The 13,873-nt window shown below is 36.1% G+C and overlaps 1 protein-coding gene across 4 annotated transcripts; it reads left to right on the forward strand.

Moving 5' to 3' along the window:
• Positions 1-2,983: 2,983 nt before the first annotated feature.
• Positions 2,984-8,515, forward strand: LOC133877778 (tropinone reductase homolog At2g29260, chloroplastic-like). Of its 4 annotated transcripts, XM_062316185.1 has the most exons (9): positions 2,984-3,245; positions 3,339-3,546; positions 3,882-4,098; positions 4,197-4,303; positions 4,718-4,872; positions 5,912-5,964; positions 6,107-6,315; positions 7,644-7,860; positions 7,969-8,515. In XM_062316185.1, exons 1-9 carry the CDS (start codon positions 3,031-3,033, stop codon positions 8,085-8,087), a joined length of 1,500 nt encoding a protein of 499 aa, XP_062172169.1. In that variant the 5' UTR covers positions 2,984-3,030; the 3' UTR covers positions 8,088-8,515. The 4 variants fall into 4 exon arrangements, with proteins under 4 accessions (XP_062172169.1, XP_062172166.1, XP_062172168.1 ...); XM_062316182.1 differs by lacking the exons at positions 4,718-4,872; positions 5,912-5,964; positions 7,644-7,860; positions 7,969-8,515 and having other exon boundaries at positions 2,985-3,245; positions 6,108-6,675; XM_062316184.1 differs by lacking the exons at positions 2,984-3,245; positions 3,339-3,546; positions 4,718-4,872; positions 5,912-5,964 and having other exon boundaries at positions 3,959-4,098; positions 6,108-6,315.
• The last annotated feature ends 5,358 nt before the right edge of the window (positions 8,516-13,873 follow it).

The raw sequence follows: 13,873 nt of genomic DNA on the forward strand, positions 1-13,873 counted from the left end.
ATAAGGGGAATTTGATGGTCGTGCTTTCGGGGGGGTGGTAGCCTACAGGGTTCTGCAAATATCTCCTTGAAGTCTTCCAGCAACTGTAACAATTCAGGTTCTGCAATTTCGGGACAGCTCTGTTCTACGCCCAAGTGTATTGAGAATATCTGCACAAAGACTCCCTCCTGTTGTTTCCTCAGTTGCTTTAGCATTTTTGATGCCTCTAGCAACTTGTCTTGTGGGGAAGCTAACCCTTTCAAAGTAACTTCCTGCCCTTGCCACTGGAAACTCATGTACAATTTGGAGAAGTCCCAAAGAATCGGGCCAAGAGTTCTTAGCCATTGGGCCCCAAGCACTGCATCATAGCCACTCAAATTAAAGAGATAAAATTCAATAGTGAACCTAGTGTTTTGAAACCAAACCTGAACCGCTGAGCACTTTCCTTTGCTGCTCAACTTTTCTCCATTGGCCACCAATACCTCAAACTCTGTGTGTCGGTCTGGTTTCAGCCCCAGTCGGTCGGCCAATTCCACGCTCAGGAAATTATGCGTGCTACCCGTGTCAGCCAGTAAGGTAATACAAGTTTTCATGATCATTCCTTTAATCCTCATGGTTTGCGGAGACTGTGCACCCGAAATCGCATGAAGGGATATTTCAGGAATGTCGGTGTCTTCCTCATCCCACCGCTCCTTGCTCGGATTCTCCTCCTTTGACTCCTCACCCTCTTCATATATACCTTCTATTAGGAACAATTTTTTGCATTTATGGCCCGGCGAGAATTTATCATCACAGTTGAAACAGAGCCCTTTCGAACGGCGGTCACTCAACTCTGCTGGACTTAATCTCTTAATTGCTGGTGAGCGGTTCCTGGCTAAATGAGCAGAGGGTAAAGGAGGATAGTTAGAAGAAGCCATGGTTCTTTTTACCTCAGAAAAAATCGCAGGGTGTCTTTGGGCCTATAGTCGCGCTTCGTACAACCGGGCGAGACCTACTGCGGCTGTCAACGTTTCTGGTCGTGAGGCTTGCACTTCTGGTCTAATGGTCTCCTTCAAGCCACTAATAAACCCACCGACCTGCTGTGCCACTGAGAGTCGGCCAGCCCTGCTCAACAACCGTTCATACTCACTTTGATAATCACGCACCGTTCCAGTTTGGCGAAGCTTTGTTAGATCGCCAAAGAAATCGTCGAACTGAGTAGGCCCGTATCTAACATGCAACCCCTCCTTTAGCGCCTCCCACTCCAACGCTGCCTCTCCTTCCTTAAAAAGTTGATACCACAGTTGTGCTTCCCCTTCAAGGTGGAAAGCAGCTAATGATACTTTCTCCTCCTCTGCTGTATTCTGATACTCGAAGAATTGTTCCGCTCGACATATCCAACTAGTTGGATCTTCCGAGCCATTATAACGGGGAAAATTGAGCTTGGCGAACTTGGGCACAAATGAACCAGATTCTGTTCGTGAAGTACTACCCTTTACCCTGTTTCGTGCAGAGCTCCCCTCACCCTCCTGGTGATCTCCTTGCGTCTGCTGGTTCGTATTGGGTTTTGCCGCAAGCATCTCCTCCATCCGTTTGAGAATTCGTTCCTCCATGGAGCTTAACGCACCCAGTTCCTTCTCTATGCGTTCCAACCGCTGCTCCGTCATATCTTGAATTGGCTCTGATACCAAATTGTTGTGTGCTTGTGTTTGAGAGCGTGTTTGATGTTTGGTCATAGACAAAGCCTCGGAATAGAGCTTCCTTAGCCTACCTATGGTGGGGGATAAGGGGCATTCGAGGTACCCTGCCTCCTAAGGATCAATTGCAATAGTTGAGGATGAAATATTTGATAGCTTATTCATTGCCTCCTTAGGTTTAAATAGAATGCTTACATGAAAGGAAAAATACACGAATGGGAAAATGGGAAACAATCCTTTATTATTCTCCTACAATCCTTTATTATTCTCCTAATTTTCTACTGGGAAACAATCCCTTATTTTGGCCGCGATCAGCCACTTTCCTTCTTAGCCATGATGTGCAGCCCACGACTTTCCTTCCCGTGATTTATCTTGCCATGCAGACCACGACTTTCCTTCTTAGCTTCCTTAGTGTGCGGCACACGTAACAATACCCACCGATTAGGCTATGATTTGATCTTGTTTGAGGGAACACTATTTGTGTTTTTCCCATGTTTCATGTAATGTGCGTCCACGGTTAATATAAGTTAAATAAAAATAGAAATTTGGGAATATTAATATAAAATAGTAAAAGCGGAATTGGTGATGTTTTGACAATTACATGTAATAGTAAGCAGAGATTAAAAGAATTTTAGGAGGAGGAAATGGTGAATTTTGGGCCAAAAATTGACTTGCTCCAAATATGGTTAGGTGTGTGCGCGTCGAAGAGAGCTTTACAAATTTGAAATATTAATTCTTAGCAAAAGTTATAATTGATTTAGTATTGATCACATGTTCAAAACTATGCCACCTCGTGCTTTCACGTGTCAACATTTCATGCTACCACATTTCAACTGCGATGCCACTTGTGTATCGATCAGTTGGTATGCCACCTCTAGCTTCTATGTGTCAACACCTCACTTATCCCCTTAAAGGTGACATGATTTTTAAAATCATAATTAAATTAAAATTCAATAATGATTAATCATAAATACAATAGTTATTTTAAATAGTAATGCTATATATAAAATTCATACCCTACTCTTATTCCCTAAAAAAATGATGTGGTTTTTAATATCACCATTAATTTTGAGATTGATCATTATTAAGTTTTGATCTAACGGTGATTTTAAAAATTACATCATCTATACATTTTTTGTACATCTCTATACAACTAAGTTTCAAATTCAGTGATTTACCATTAAATTTGTGGACCCAATGATAAATTTAAAAAGAAATGTAAAACTGTAAAAGAAATATATAAGGGAAAGAAAAGATATCATTTCTCCTCTCCAAAAGAGCACTCATTTACCATGATAATTCCTTATATATAAATCTATATAAACAAACCCGGCTCTAAACCTCAAACTCTCACCCTGCTCGCTTGGCCACTGAAATGTCTCAGACCCTCATTCCACCGCCACCGTCACCGTATTCTTCTTCTTCACCAACCCTTTACTCGAAGCTCAAAATACCACAACCCACCAGCATAAGACCCGTCCGGAGCCAGCCCATGTTACATTCAGGCTCTAACAGTAGCCCAATGGACAATCCTAGATGGTCTCTCCGCGAAATGACCGCTCTTGTCACAGGAGGCACTCGCGGAATTGGGTATGTTCACACACAAATTATTTAAAGTATTTTTTGGTTTTTATTCTTCTCCCTTATGGTTTGTGAAAATTTGGAACTTGGTTTGATTTTCAGGCATGCAATTGTGGAGGAACTGGTGGGGCTTGGGGCGAGAGTGCACACGTGTTGTAGGAATGGGAGTGAGCTGGATGGGTGCTTGAGGGAATGGGATAGTTTGGGTTTTGGGGTTACTGGGTCGGTCTGTGATGTGTCAGTTCGAGCTCAGAGAGAGGAGCTCATGGGGACTGTGTCCTCCGTGTTTGATGGGAAGCTTAACATCCTCGTAAGTAAGCTCCTGCATTAAACATATTGATGTGTGTGTTTGAAGGTGTGTCTGTGTGTATTTGCATATGTATTAGGTTCTGTTTGTGTCCCCCTTTTGGGTTTAAATATTGATTAAGTGATGAACTTCATATTTCCTATCAGTGTTGGCTGAGTTCGAGTTGAAATCCTCTCTTCAAAGTTAATTTGTGAAGGGGAGTGTTAGAATATTGATTAAGTGTTTAAATATACCATTTTATGTTAGCGTAGACTGTCCGGACAAGTGATAAAGCTAGTCACTTTTGAACTGCTTTCCTTGTTTACTGAACTGGAAATCTTACTTGTTTTGATTCGCAGATAAATAATGTTGGGACAAACATTCGGAAACCAGCGGTGGATTTCACGGCTGAGGAATTTTCTACTCTCATGACGACCAATTTTGAATCTGTTTTCCATATCTCCCAACTTGCTTATCAACTTTTGAAAGCATCGGGAGTGGGAAGTGTTGTGTTCATGTCCTCTGTATCGGGTTTTGTCTCACTGAAGTCTATGTCTGTTCAGAGTGCAACAAAAGGTAATATACCTGTCACATGAAAATATTCTTGCATGTTCCTATAAAGTTTGAACTTGAGGAGCTTATAAAAAAAAAACCTTTTTGTATGTGATTCCCAGGAGCAATTAATCAACTCACTAAAAGTTTGGCTTGTGAATGGGCGAAAGACAATATAAGAAGTAATGCTGTTGCACCCTGGTACATCAAAACCTCAATGGTGGAGCAGGTAATTCTTTTTTCACGGTGCTGATGTGATTATCAGTTGGATTGAGCTCGTCCACATTGTTATTTAACCAATAATGTTTTGCGACATCATGGCAGCAAGGGCTGTTAAACGACAAATGCTTCTTTTTCAAGTTGTTTGATCAATAACTTGAAAAGAAGCATTCTTTATTAGATTTTTTTTCTTCTTAATTTTCATCTAATGGGTTACAAAACTGAAATTTCTCTTCTAGTTTCCACATTTTCAAGTTTTGTTCAAACTCAAGCTTCTCTGTCATCATAGCAACATACCTGCACCTTAATAAGTTCATAGTTTAGAATGTTAGGACTTGCACCGGGTGATGTGTGGCATGTAAAAGGTCGATATCTAATTCAGTACGAGAAGTCAAAGTTGATCTTGAATTTTTCTTTAATCTAGGTGCTCAGCAACAAAAAATACCTAGAAGAGGTGTATTCTCGAACTCCCCTTCAGCGTCTTGGAGATCCAAACGAGGTCTCATCTCTTGTGGCATTCCTTTGCTTACCTGCATCATCCTACATCACTGGCCAGATTATTTGTGTTGATGGAGGGATGTCTGTAAATGGTTTCTACCCAAGACATGACTAGAAGTGGCGACTCAGCCATATTCTCTATTTTCTCTTACTGTTCATTGACCCCTGTTGGTCTAATCTCCACTCAACATGACCTAGCTTGGTATTCCCCTCCTTGTCTTTTGTAGTATTGAAAGCAAACCTTTTATTTTCTAATTATTGTACTTTTGTATTCCTCAAAGTAGAATCTTTTCCTCCTATCTCTAAGCCTTCTAATAGTTTATGAGCTGATTGTATTACTTTTCAACCATTCCCAGTTGTTTCATTAAACTGCAGCTTAAGTCAAGCTTAATGTATATAGTGCCAAAAACAAGTCCCATGTGTTGGCACATGAGACCCTCGTGGGACTTCGTTCTTATTTTTATTATTGTCATCTTCCTCTCTCTGTTTTTTTTTGTCAAATTGCACATGCAGCATGTTAGGAGGCATTTCTTAGGTATATTTCAGCTCAAACAGGCAATGGAATAAGTATTGCTCTTTTCCTCAAATTTGACTGTTAGCAACTCCTATGTTTGAAGTAATGTTGTCTTATTAGATCACATATTTAATGGCTCGAAAATCTCCATAGCTATTTTGTGAGGCATTCCATTTCAATGCAATGAAAATATGGGCTTTGCAACAACAGCAAAATGACCGGAATAATCAGCCTGTTTGCCAAGGATAGTCTCATCATATCCTCCCACTTTGCCTTTAATTACATTCGACTTATAAACCTTATTATAATGGTTATTCGTTGGTTTCTTGTAGACAGTTGGCAGTTTCTTGTAGATGGCCGGCAGACGATAAGAGGAGTGGCCTTATTTTATTTCATATTCGAGCCTATCATTTTCCCTTTGAAAGAAATAGAACTTTAAACAAATTATTTTGAGTCAATCATCGATTTTTTTGACTTGTCCACTTTGAATTATACACCAACTAATATTGTAAAAAGTGATGAACATTAGAATCAATAGAGGTGGGAGAGATAGACAGAGAGAGTGGACATCATGGCACAGGCAGGGAGCAGTTGCGGAGATGGCAGATGGTTGCTTCAGGGAATGACTGCTCTTGTAACTGGTGGAACAAAAGGAATTGGTCTCTCTCTCTCTCTCTCTCTAGTTAATAAGTCTCATGGATAACTGTTTATGAAGAAGTCTGCCTCCATGGCGTAGGGTTAAACAACACTAATCTTATAAAATCCAATAAAAGCTTTTTACAAGGTTTTGTAATTGGGTCAGGCATGCTGTTGTGGAGGAATTGGCAGCGCTAGGGGCAAGAGTACATACATGCTCAAGGAATGAATCCCAGCTCACTGCATGCTTGCGTGATTGGGAGATGAAGGGTTTCCAAGTCACAGGTTCAGTTTGTGACGTGATGTATCCAGGTCAACGAGCCGAGCTGATGGACAAAGTCTCCTCGATGTTTAACAGGAAACTAAACATTCTTGTAAGTCGTGAATACACTCAATTCATTGTGTTCTACATAGCATTTTAGCTTACACACAAGATTGTACTGTAACATTGAAACATCAATGCCATTCTGGGACTAGAATAGAAGTGTGAGGTTATCCATAGAATTCATCAACTGCCCTCGAATGGGTTTATCAAGATGAAACAGAAAACTTGCTTCAATAGATTGCTAGTACCTTATGGTACTCCTCGTAATCCACATTAAGTGGGGAAGACGTAGGAGAAAGTAAATAGTTGGATCTTATAATAGGTTGATTCTAATTGGTTGTGATAAAAACGTTGTTCTCCTTCTATTCCTAAGGCAACTATGCAGACTGAAAGAATTTGAAGGGAAAAGATAATTTTGGATAACTTGTTCGAGAGAGGACTCATGATCCATAAGGAAGTCACTTTTCTTGAAAGATTAGAAATTCTTTCCTTGTATATTTTTAGCTTGAACTTATCAAAAAAAAAAAAAAATTTAGCTTGAACTTAGCAGCTTCTTAGGTACAATAAAACCCAATAAAACTAAGCTTATCTGTAACAATTTTCAAATACTTGTTTCTGCAAATGAGGTTTCCGCATATTAGAGCATTCAAATCTTCACTTACTGCATTGAATCTGTAACACACCCGGGTGTTACTTAAGGATATTTCTTGTAATTTTCTATAAAGAACAATGGATTCAATGGATGAAGGTTGTATTGAAAATCAATGGAGATGGAGAATTACAAGTATGATCTATTTCGAGGTAGATCGGGCCTCCCATTATCACTAATCTAATCTCTAAAACTAATACAAGAACTAATCACTTTACATGAGTATTTCATTACAGGAAGTAACCTTTTATACAATTCTCCTCAACCCAAACTAACTAACTAAATTGTAACCATCAGCCCACTTGCTCAGCCCAATTGCAGTAACCAATTCAACTACTAGCAGCCCATGTCCAACTACACTTAAACCTGTTACAGAATCATAGCGGATTCTGACATGAAGTAGCACCCAATTGTGTGACTCCATGTTATGTTATTTGGGCTTTATCAAATTTTATGGTTTCATGTATTTTAGACATTGTTTCACCGGCCTCCCTTTGTTAGATAACATGTAATCATATGACGCCAAAAATATGACTGTTTTCTGTTTGAGAAGATAATAGAAGGGTCATCCAGGGTTCAGGTGTATACAAATGGGAGTGGCTTTTGTGAATCCTCCAGAGTTCCTGATTCCTATTTTGCTTCTAGAAAAGTTGGAAGTTACTAGTTTTCATACGGAATGGTTTTCTTTTAACTTTTAAAATCCTGTTCTTCCTAACTTCTGGTTCTAGATAAACAATGTGGGAACGAACGACTGGAAACCGACTGTAGATTACACAGCTGAAGAATTCTTTACTTTTATGACTACCAATTTTGAATCCATGTACCATTTGTGCCAGCTGGCACATCCTCTTCTGAAAGCATCAGGAGTAGCTAGCATCATTTTTATTTCTTCTGTTGCTGGTGTTGTGTCACTAAATCTTGGATCTATTTATGGAGCAAGTAAAGGTAATTTACTTATGCAATCTGCATTTTATTCATAGCTTTTGGCTTGTAATTTCTATATAGTGACTCTAAAGGCAGTGTATTTTGTCTCTTTTTTCTTTCTCAATGTAGGAGCGATAAACCAACTTGCTAAAAGTTTGGCATGTGAGTGGGCGAAAGACAATATTAGGAGTAATTCTGTAGCCCCATGGTTCATCAGAACCCCCCTCGTTGAACCTGTAAGGCCATGACATCCTTCCACCATGCTTCTGCTTTTGGCTAGTTGGCATGACCATTGTTGAGTATATCTATTCATTTGTACCACATGCAAGCCATAGGTAGATTTAAAAGAGTAGAAATAGATATATACCATCCAACATTTACACTTGAAATAGATGTGAAAACTTTAAGCTACAAGTCCTGATTAGTTTAGGGTAAAATCATTCCTGAACAAGCTAGGATGTTACAGATATAGTGTTCGGAACTCAAAGGCAATCATCAGAAGAAGAATTAGGCCAAAAATTAGGATATGTTCTAGGGGAGGCCTTACCCTAACTGGTCTGTTAAAGTTTCCTTGCCTCCTTTTATGTCATTTTCTCATGTAAATAGGCGGCTGCTTTCCAAAATAAGAAGTATTAATGTACTATGATATATGAAAAGAAGGGATGCACTTATGAAATTCCTATTGAAGAGTTATAGTGTAGCGCCCCGCCTTTACTTAATGAAAGATGAAATTGAAAATCTCCAATCTCCACTAAGCACTACTAACTCAACCTCAATATCATCTGAGTTCATATGTCTCACATCGGATTTTTTTTTTTTTTTTTATAAGATAACCTCCATAGAACACATCAGAGTTTAAATGATGACTTCTATATTATACAGATTCGTACATTGTACTTTACATGATGGAACAATACTAGTCAAAAGTGCCACAAACAGCACATAAGTAGCTATACATCAAAAGTACTTAGAACATGTCTAACTATAGATACACTTCAAAAGATAGACATTTTCTAGATATTTACAACAACTAAAGCACAAGAAAACTTTATCCATAATACCCTAGACAGACATATGGATCCTCTTCACCCACTTCTATACCTGCATCAACATCTATGTAATTGTGGTGTTGCCACATTTACATAGGCGGATTAATGAGTCCACGGTCTCAATAAGTATAAGGAGTTACTGAGCATTTTCAAATATGAGCCATCTTTTTAGAAAATGTCTCCAACATGGTGATTATAATAACAGCTACAATAGGTTTACCAAAAAGAATCATTTTATATAATTCATAGCTGGTAAGATAAGCATTGTAGAGTTGTTTAATAATACATAATAAAATTCACTTATCTTTTTAGTGACATTTCTTTCATATGTATGGCTTTATACATATATCAATATACATGGTACTTGCATCTCATAAAATGTATATAAATATAAATTAATGAACACTTCAATAATCTCAAAACATATAAATCACATTATTCATTTTATAAAATGCATTCTTCTCTCATTTTTCTCTAAGAGACTCTTCTGGCTCATCCGGCTTTCTAAAGGACTTTAACCTTTCGTTTACGGCTATCAGGAGGCACCTTCGGCTGCTCGGTTAAACTCAGTTCATGAAAAACTTTATGATTTCTAATTTAATCTGGAAGTCCCCTTTGACTTCCACAATTAACCTAAGAACACCCTCAAACTTCTGGCTTCTCATTTAACTTGGAAGTCCCCTTCGGCTTCCACAGTTAACATAGGAAAACCTCTTAGTTTCTTATTTAACCTGGAAGGCCCCTTCGGCTTCCACAGTTAACATAGAAAACCTTCTAGTTTCTTTTATTCTCATTAATCAAAGATGTGCAATAACATGTCTCTCTTAAAGTCATTCTTTTATTTTCATAATCATTATCTTTCATTTCACAAATTATTTCAATACATGTAAAAATAATTAAAAACATATAATCATGTTACTCATAAAATACTCAAGCTCATGTAAATTAAATAATCATATCTCAACACTTTATCAAATACTTCAATAAGTATAACAGTATCAATTCTCAGTATACTTACCACTTCGCAGACTATCTAAAAGCTCTTCTTGCCTTTAATAATTCACTGCAATTTATTGCGCACACGCGCGACAGTAGATTAGTCTAATATTAATTTTAAAATGCTAATATCTAGACCATTGATTATTTCCCTTATTTTCTGTCTAAATATAGACATCATAACGACATATATTTAAAATGTCATAATGTCATTATGAACATGCTGCTAAGTTCACGCACACACCCAAGAAGTTCTACAATTTTAAATCCTGTACAGCTATCTATATAAGAATAAATAAATCCTGTGGAAAAAATAGCAATGCTCTGCATAATTGCATTTGACACGTAGTTACAGCAAATTCACCAGCCTGTCTTGGATCATGCGATATGCCCTTGAACATGCATGCTGCTAAGTTCACGCACACACTCAAGAAGTTCTACAATTTTAAATCCTGTACAGCCATTAATGTCTCAACTTGTCTAACTTTGAAAATTCAAATTTTTGAAAAGTCAATAAATCATTCTTTATTTATTTATTTATTTTTTTGTCTTGTCCTATTTCAAAGTTTTCTTATTGATTTATTATTTGATTTATTTATTTTTATTAAAGATCCATTAAAACTTTGTATAATTCACAAACAAATTTCACACTATTTTAACTAATTTATTATAAATCAAAGTATTTAAATCTTACTTGTTAAATTATCCATAATGTGTATTAAAGCATAGTTCAAACTGAAGATATAAAATTAGACATAAAATATATTTGATCTAATTTAATACTAATATTAATACCAAAGTATTCTTAGTCATCCTAGAAAATTTCTTGTGTATTACATATAGGATCCATGGATAAAGAGAGAAGGGAGTATTCCTTGAAACTTGGACAGCACCCACCAAGTTAAAAATCATTCCAATTTCTTGATTTACATAATATGAAACGAGTCCGAGTTCTTGCTTCTATTGCAGGCTCTCAATGACAAGCAATTTTTGGAAGCTATAAACTCAAGAACTCCTCTAGGGCGGCCGGGAGAGCCAAAGGAGGTTTCCTCCTTGGTGGCATTCCTGTGCCTACCTGCATCCTCTTACATAACTGGGCAGATTATTTGTGTGGATGGAGGGATGACAGTGAATGGCTTCCTTCCAAAACATGACTGAAAAACAAAACATATGCCGATCGATCACCCCACTTATGGTTTCTAACTGAGACATTTTCATTTGCTCTTTTCTGTCTTGTGTTTTTTCTTTGTTTAGACCCTCCATTTGTCTATCTTGCATGCTGAGAGTAAAGTTCCTTTTCTCTCCTAGCCTTGTAATCTGTTATGAGTATCAAATGGAAAAGAATGGATGAAACCTATTAAGCGTAAGCCTTAAACCTACCAAAAGAAAATTTCTTGGAATTGGTGGATTTCTTTAGAAATAAAAGTAATGGTATGTATGGGTTAACCCCAATACTTTTTGGCCCTTTGCTATGGTAGGACAATATATGCTGAGGTTGTGATCCGTCTAAAAATTGGAAAAAAAAAAGCGCCCTAGGACAAGGAGAGAAGGTGACGGATGAAAATTAGGTTGTTTTGCTAGTGGATGCAATTGGTACGCGGAATAGACCTTTGAGATGAAATGAATAGAGGAATGGCTATACCTCTAATATATATATATATATATATAGACGAATAATTATTCTTGAAGGGAGGAATTTTTTTTTTTTTTTTTATTGCCAAAACCCCCCAACACTTTTGATGACTTTGCCATTGGGCATCCATCCCAAATTTTCATATGGATTCAAGAGAGCATTTTTTTGTTTGAATTATGAGCGTTGACTTTGATGTTGTTGGTGGAACAAATAGAAGTGAATATTCCCCATTAGTAATATTTTTAATATTTAATATAAAAATACATCATATTAATATTTAAAATTAATATTAGTTGTTGACCTCAGTAAAATTGAGCCGCCCATGTGCAAGATGGTTTGTTTAAACATAACTTTGTGGTGATTTTCGAATGTGGTTTATTTTCAAATTTAAGGAAAATGCTTGTCTTTCGAAATAGAGATGCCGTTTGGTAACCATTTGTTGAGAAATAATTTTTGTTGAATAATAATAAAAGTGTGATTGATGTAAAATAACGTAGAAAGAAGTTTGAATTTGTTTAATAGGAAAGTTAAAAAGTTTTGTTCTGTGGTGAATATTTTTATTTGAATAGTAATAAAAAAAAAAATGATTGATATGATATGAAAAGTGAAAAAAAAAATAAAAAATAAAAAAGGGACAAATTTAGGATTATGATACATCATTTGGGGTCCAAATTTAAGAAGAAAAATTTGTAAACTTTAGCATTTCTCTACGAAATAAGGAAGAATATAGTGTAATATAGTAATTTTGTTAAATTTGAGGAAAGTCTTGCTAATTTTTTCTTCAAATTTTGAAAAATAATTAAAAATTAGAAATCAAGAATTTAACAAAAAATTATTGTCAATAAAAAATGTTTTTTTTTTCTTTTCTTTTCAGCAGCAATTTTCTTTTTCTTTCAAAATATTAATATTTAGTTCTTTAAAGATACTTTTATGTACGTATTTTTTATTTTATAGTTTAGTATATAATTAGGATAAATACAAAATCAGTCTTTGTGGTTCGCCTAAATTACAAATTACTTTATGCAATATAAATAATAATTAAGAGGTCCTTAAGGTAGGCCAAAATAACAATTTAATCATTGCAGTCAAATTCCGTCAAAACACTTGACGGATTCCGTTAGTGTGTCACGTCAGCACCAATAAAATGACACGTGTCACTCTTAGTAAAATATATATGTATATATATATAACTTAAAAATTATTTTTTTTATAGCCACCCCCCTCCCCCAAGCATTTGGATCCTCTCTGGTTCAAATGAACCAGAGAGGATCCAATTAGTGTTATTAGAGGGGTAATATTGTCCATAAAAATGTGAAAAGACAATATTGCCCCTAAAATAAAGCTAATTAGATCTTTTTCAGTTCAAATGAACCGGAGAGGAGAGGATCATTGTCCCTTCCCCAACGCCACCCATTTCCCCTTTCGTTTTTCTTATAAAAAAAGTATTATTTTTTAATTTTTAAGTTTTATATGTTTTACATTTTTTTTTATTGAGAATAACATGTGTCATCATTTTATTGATGCTGACGTGACATACTAACAGAATCTATCAAATATTTTGATAAAATTTTACTACATGAACTAAATTGTTATTTTAGCCTATTCTAAAGACCTCTAAATTATTTTTTATATTAAAAAAAAAATTATATTTTAAGCTAACCACCAAGTTGACTCATTTTGCATTTATCCCTTGAATTTAGAACAAACAACGGGTGTGTTTGGTTCAAATAAAAAAAGTTGAATAATATATATATATTTTTTTTAATTTTATATTACAAAGTCAAACCTCATCATTCGCATAATAAATTAAAATAATATTCGAATTCAAAAAGACTCAACACCATATCTACTGTAAAAAAAAACGAACGGTGTAGATTGAATGGAAAAATTTTTAAAATAGACGACGGTGTCGCTTTAAAGAAACTAAAACAGATTCGTTTAACGAAAACACTACGACGTTGGAGCTTCTTCAAAGTCGCACATGGACCAATGTCTCTGCCACATTGCAAAAGTAACAAACATGCACAATCGTTAGCTTTCTTGCATACATCGTTATCATTCAAAAACTTAAAATCAATTGTTGGACGCATAGCAGACAGGTGATACCAGTAATAATATGCAAACAATTGAAGCTAACGGCTCTTATCAAGGAAAAAAGCAGTGTAAGGGGGTGTCATCTCTCTCGAGGACCAAGATAGCAAACGTCAATTGCAGCTTGCAGGTGATGGAACTTGATGAAATTATTCTAATTTATCAAAAGCGAGGCAGAAACACTTGGAAATAAGCTTTAGATTCTATTTTTTGCTTCTATATTCAAAGCCTGGTTTGACACAAAATGTTAATGAGGTATTCTCAC

The sequence above is a fragment of the Alnus glutinosa genome, chromosome 9 (assembly GCF_958979055.1).
Source record: "Alnus glutinosa chromosome 9, dhAlnGlut1.1, whole genome shotgun sequence".
NCBI classification, from domain to species: Eukaryota; Viridiplantae; Streptophyta; class Magnoliopsida; order Fagales; family Betulaceae; genus Alnus; species Alnus glutinosa.

What these genes read in the sequence shown, in the direction of transcription:
- LOC133877778 (XM_062316185.1), top strand. Translation starts at nt 3,031, where the DNA reads ATGTCTCAGACCCTCATTCCACCGCCACCGTCACCGTATTCTTCTTCT. An exon ending in TGGTGGAACAAAAGGAATTG is followed by an intron (nt 5,965 to 6,106) that starts GTCTCTCTCTCT and finishes GTAATTGGGTCA; the next exon opens with GGCATGCTGTTGTGGAGGAA. An exon ending in TATTTATGGAGCAAGTAAAG is followed by an intron (nt 7,861 to 7,968) that starts GTAATTTACTTA and finishes TTCTCAATGTAG; the next exon opens with GAGCGATAAACCAACTTGCT.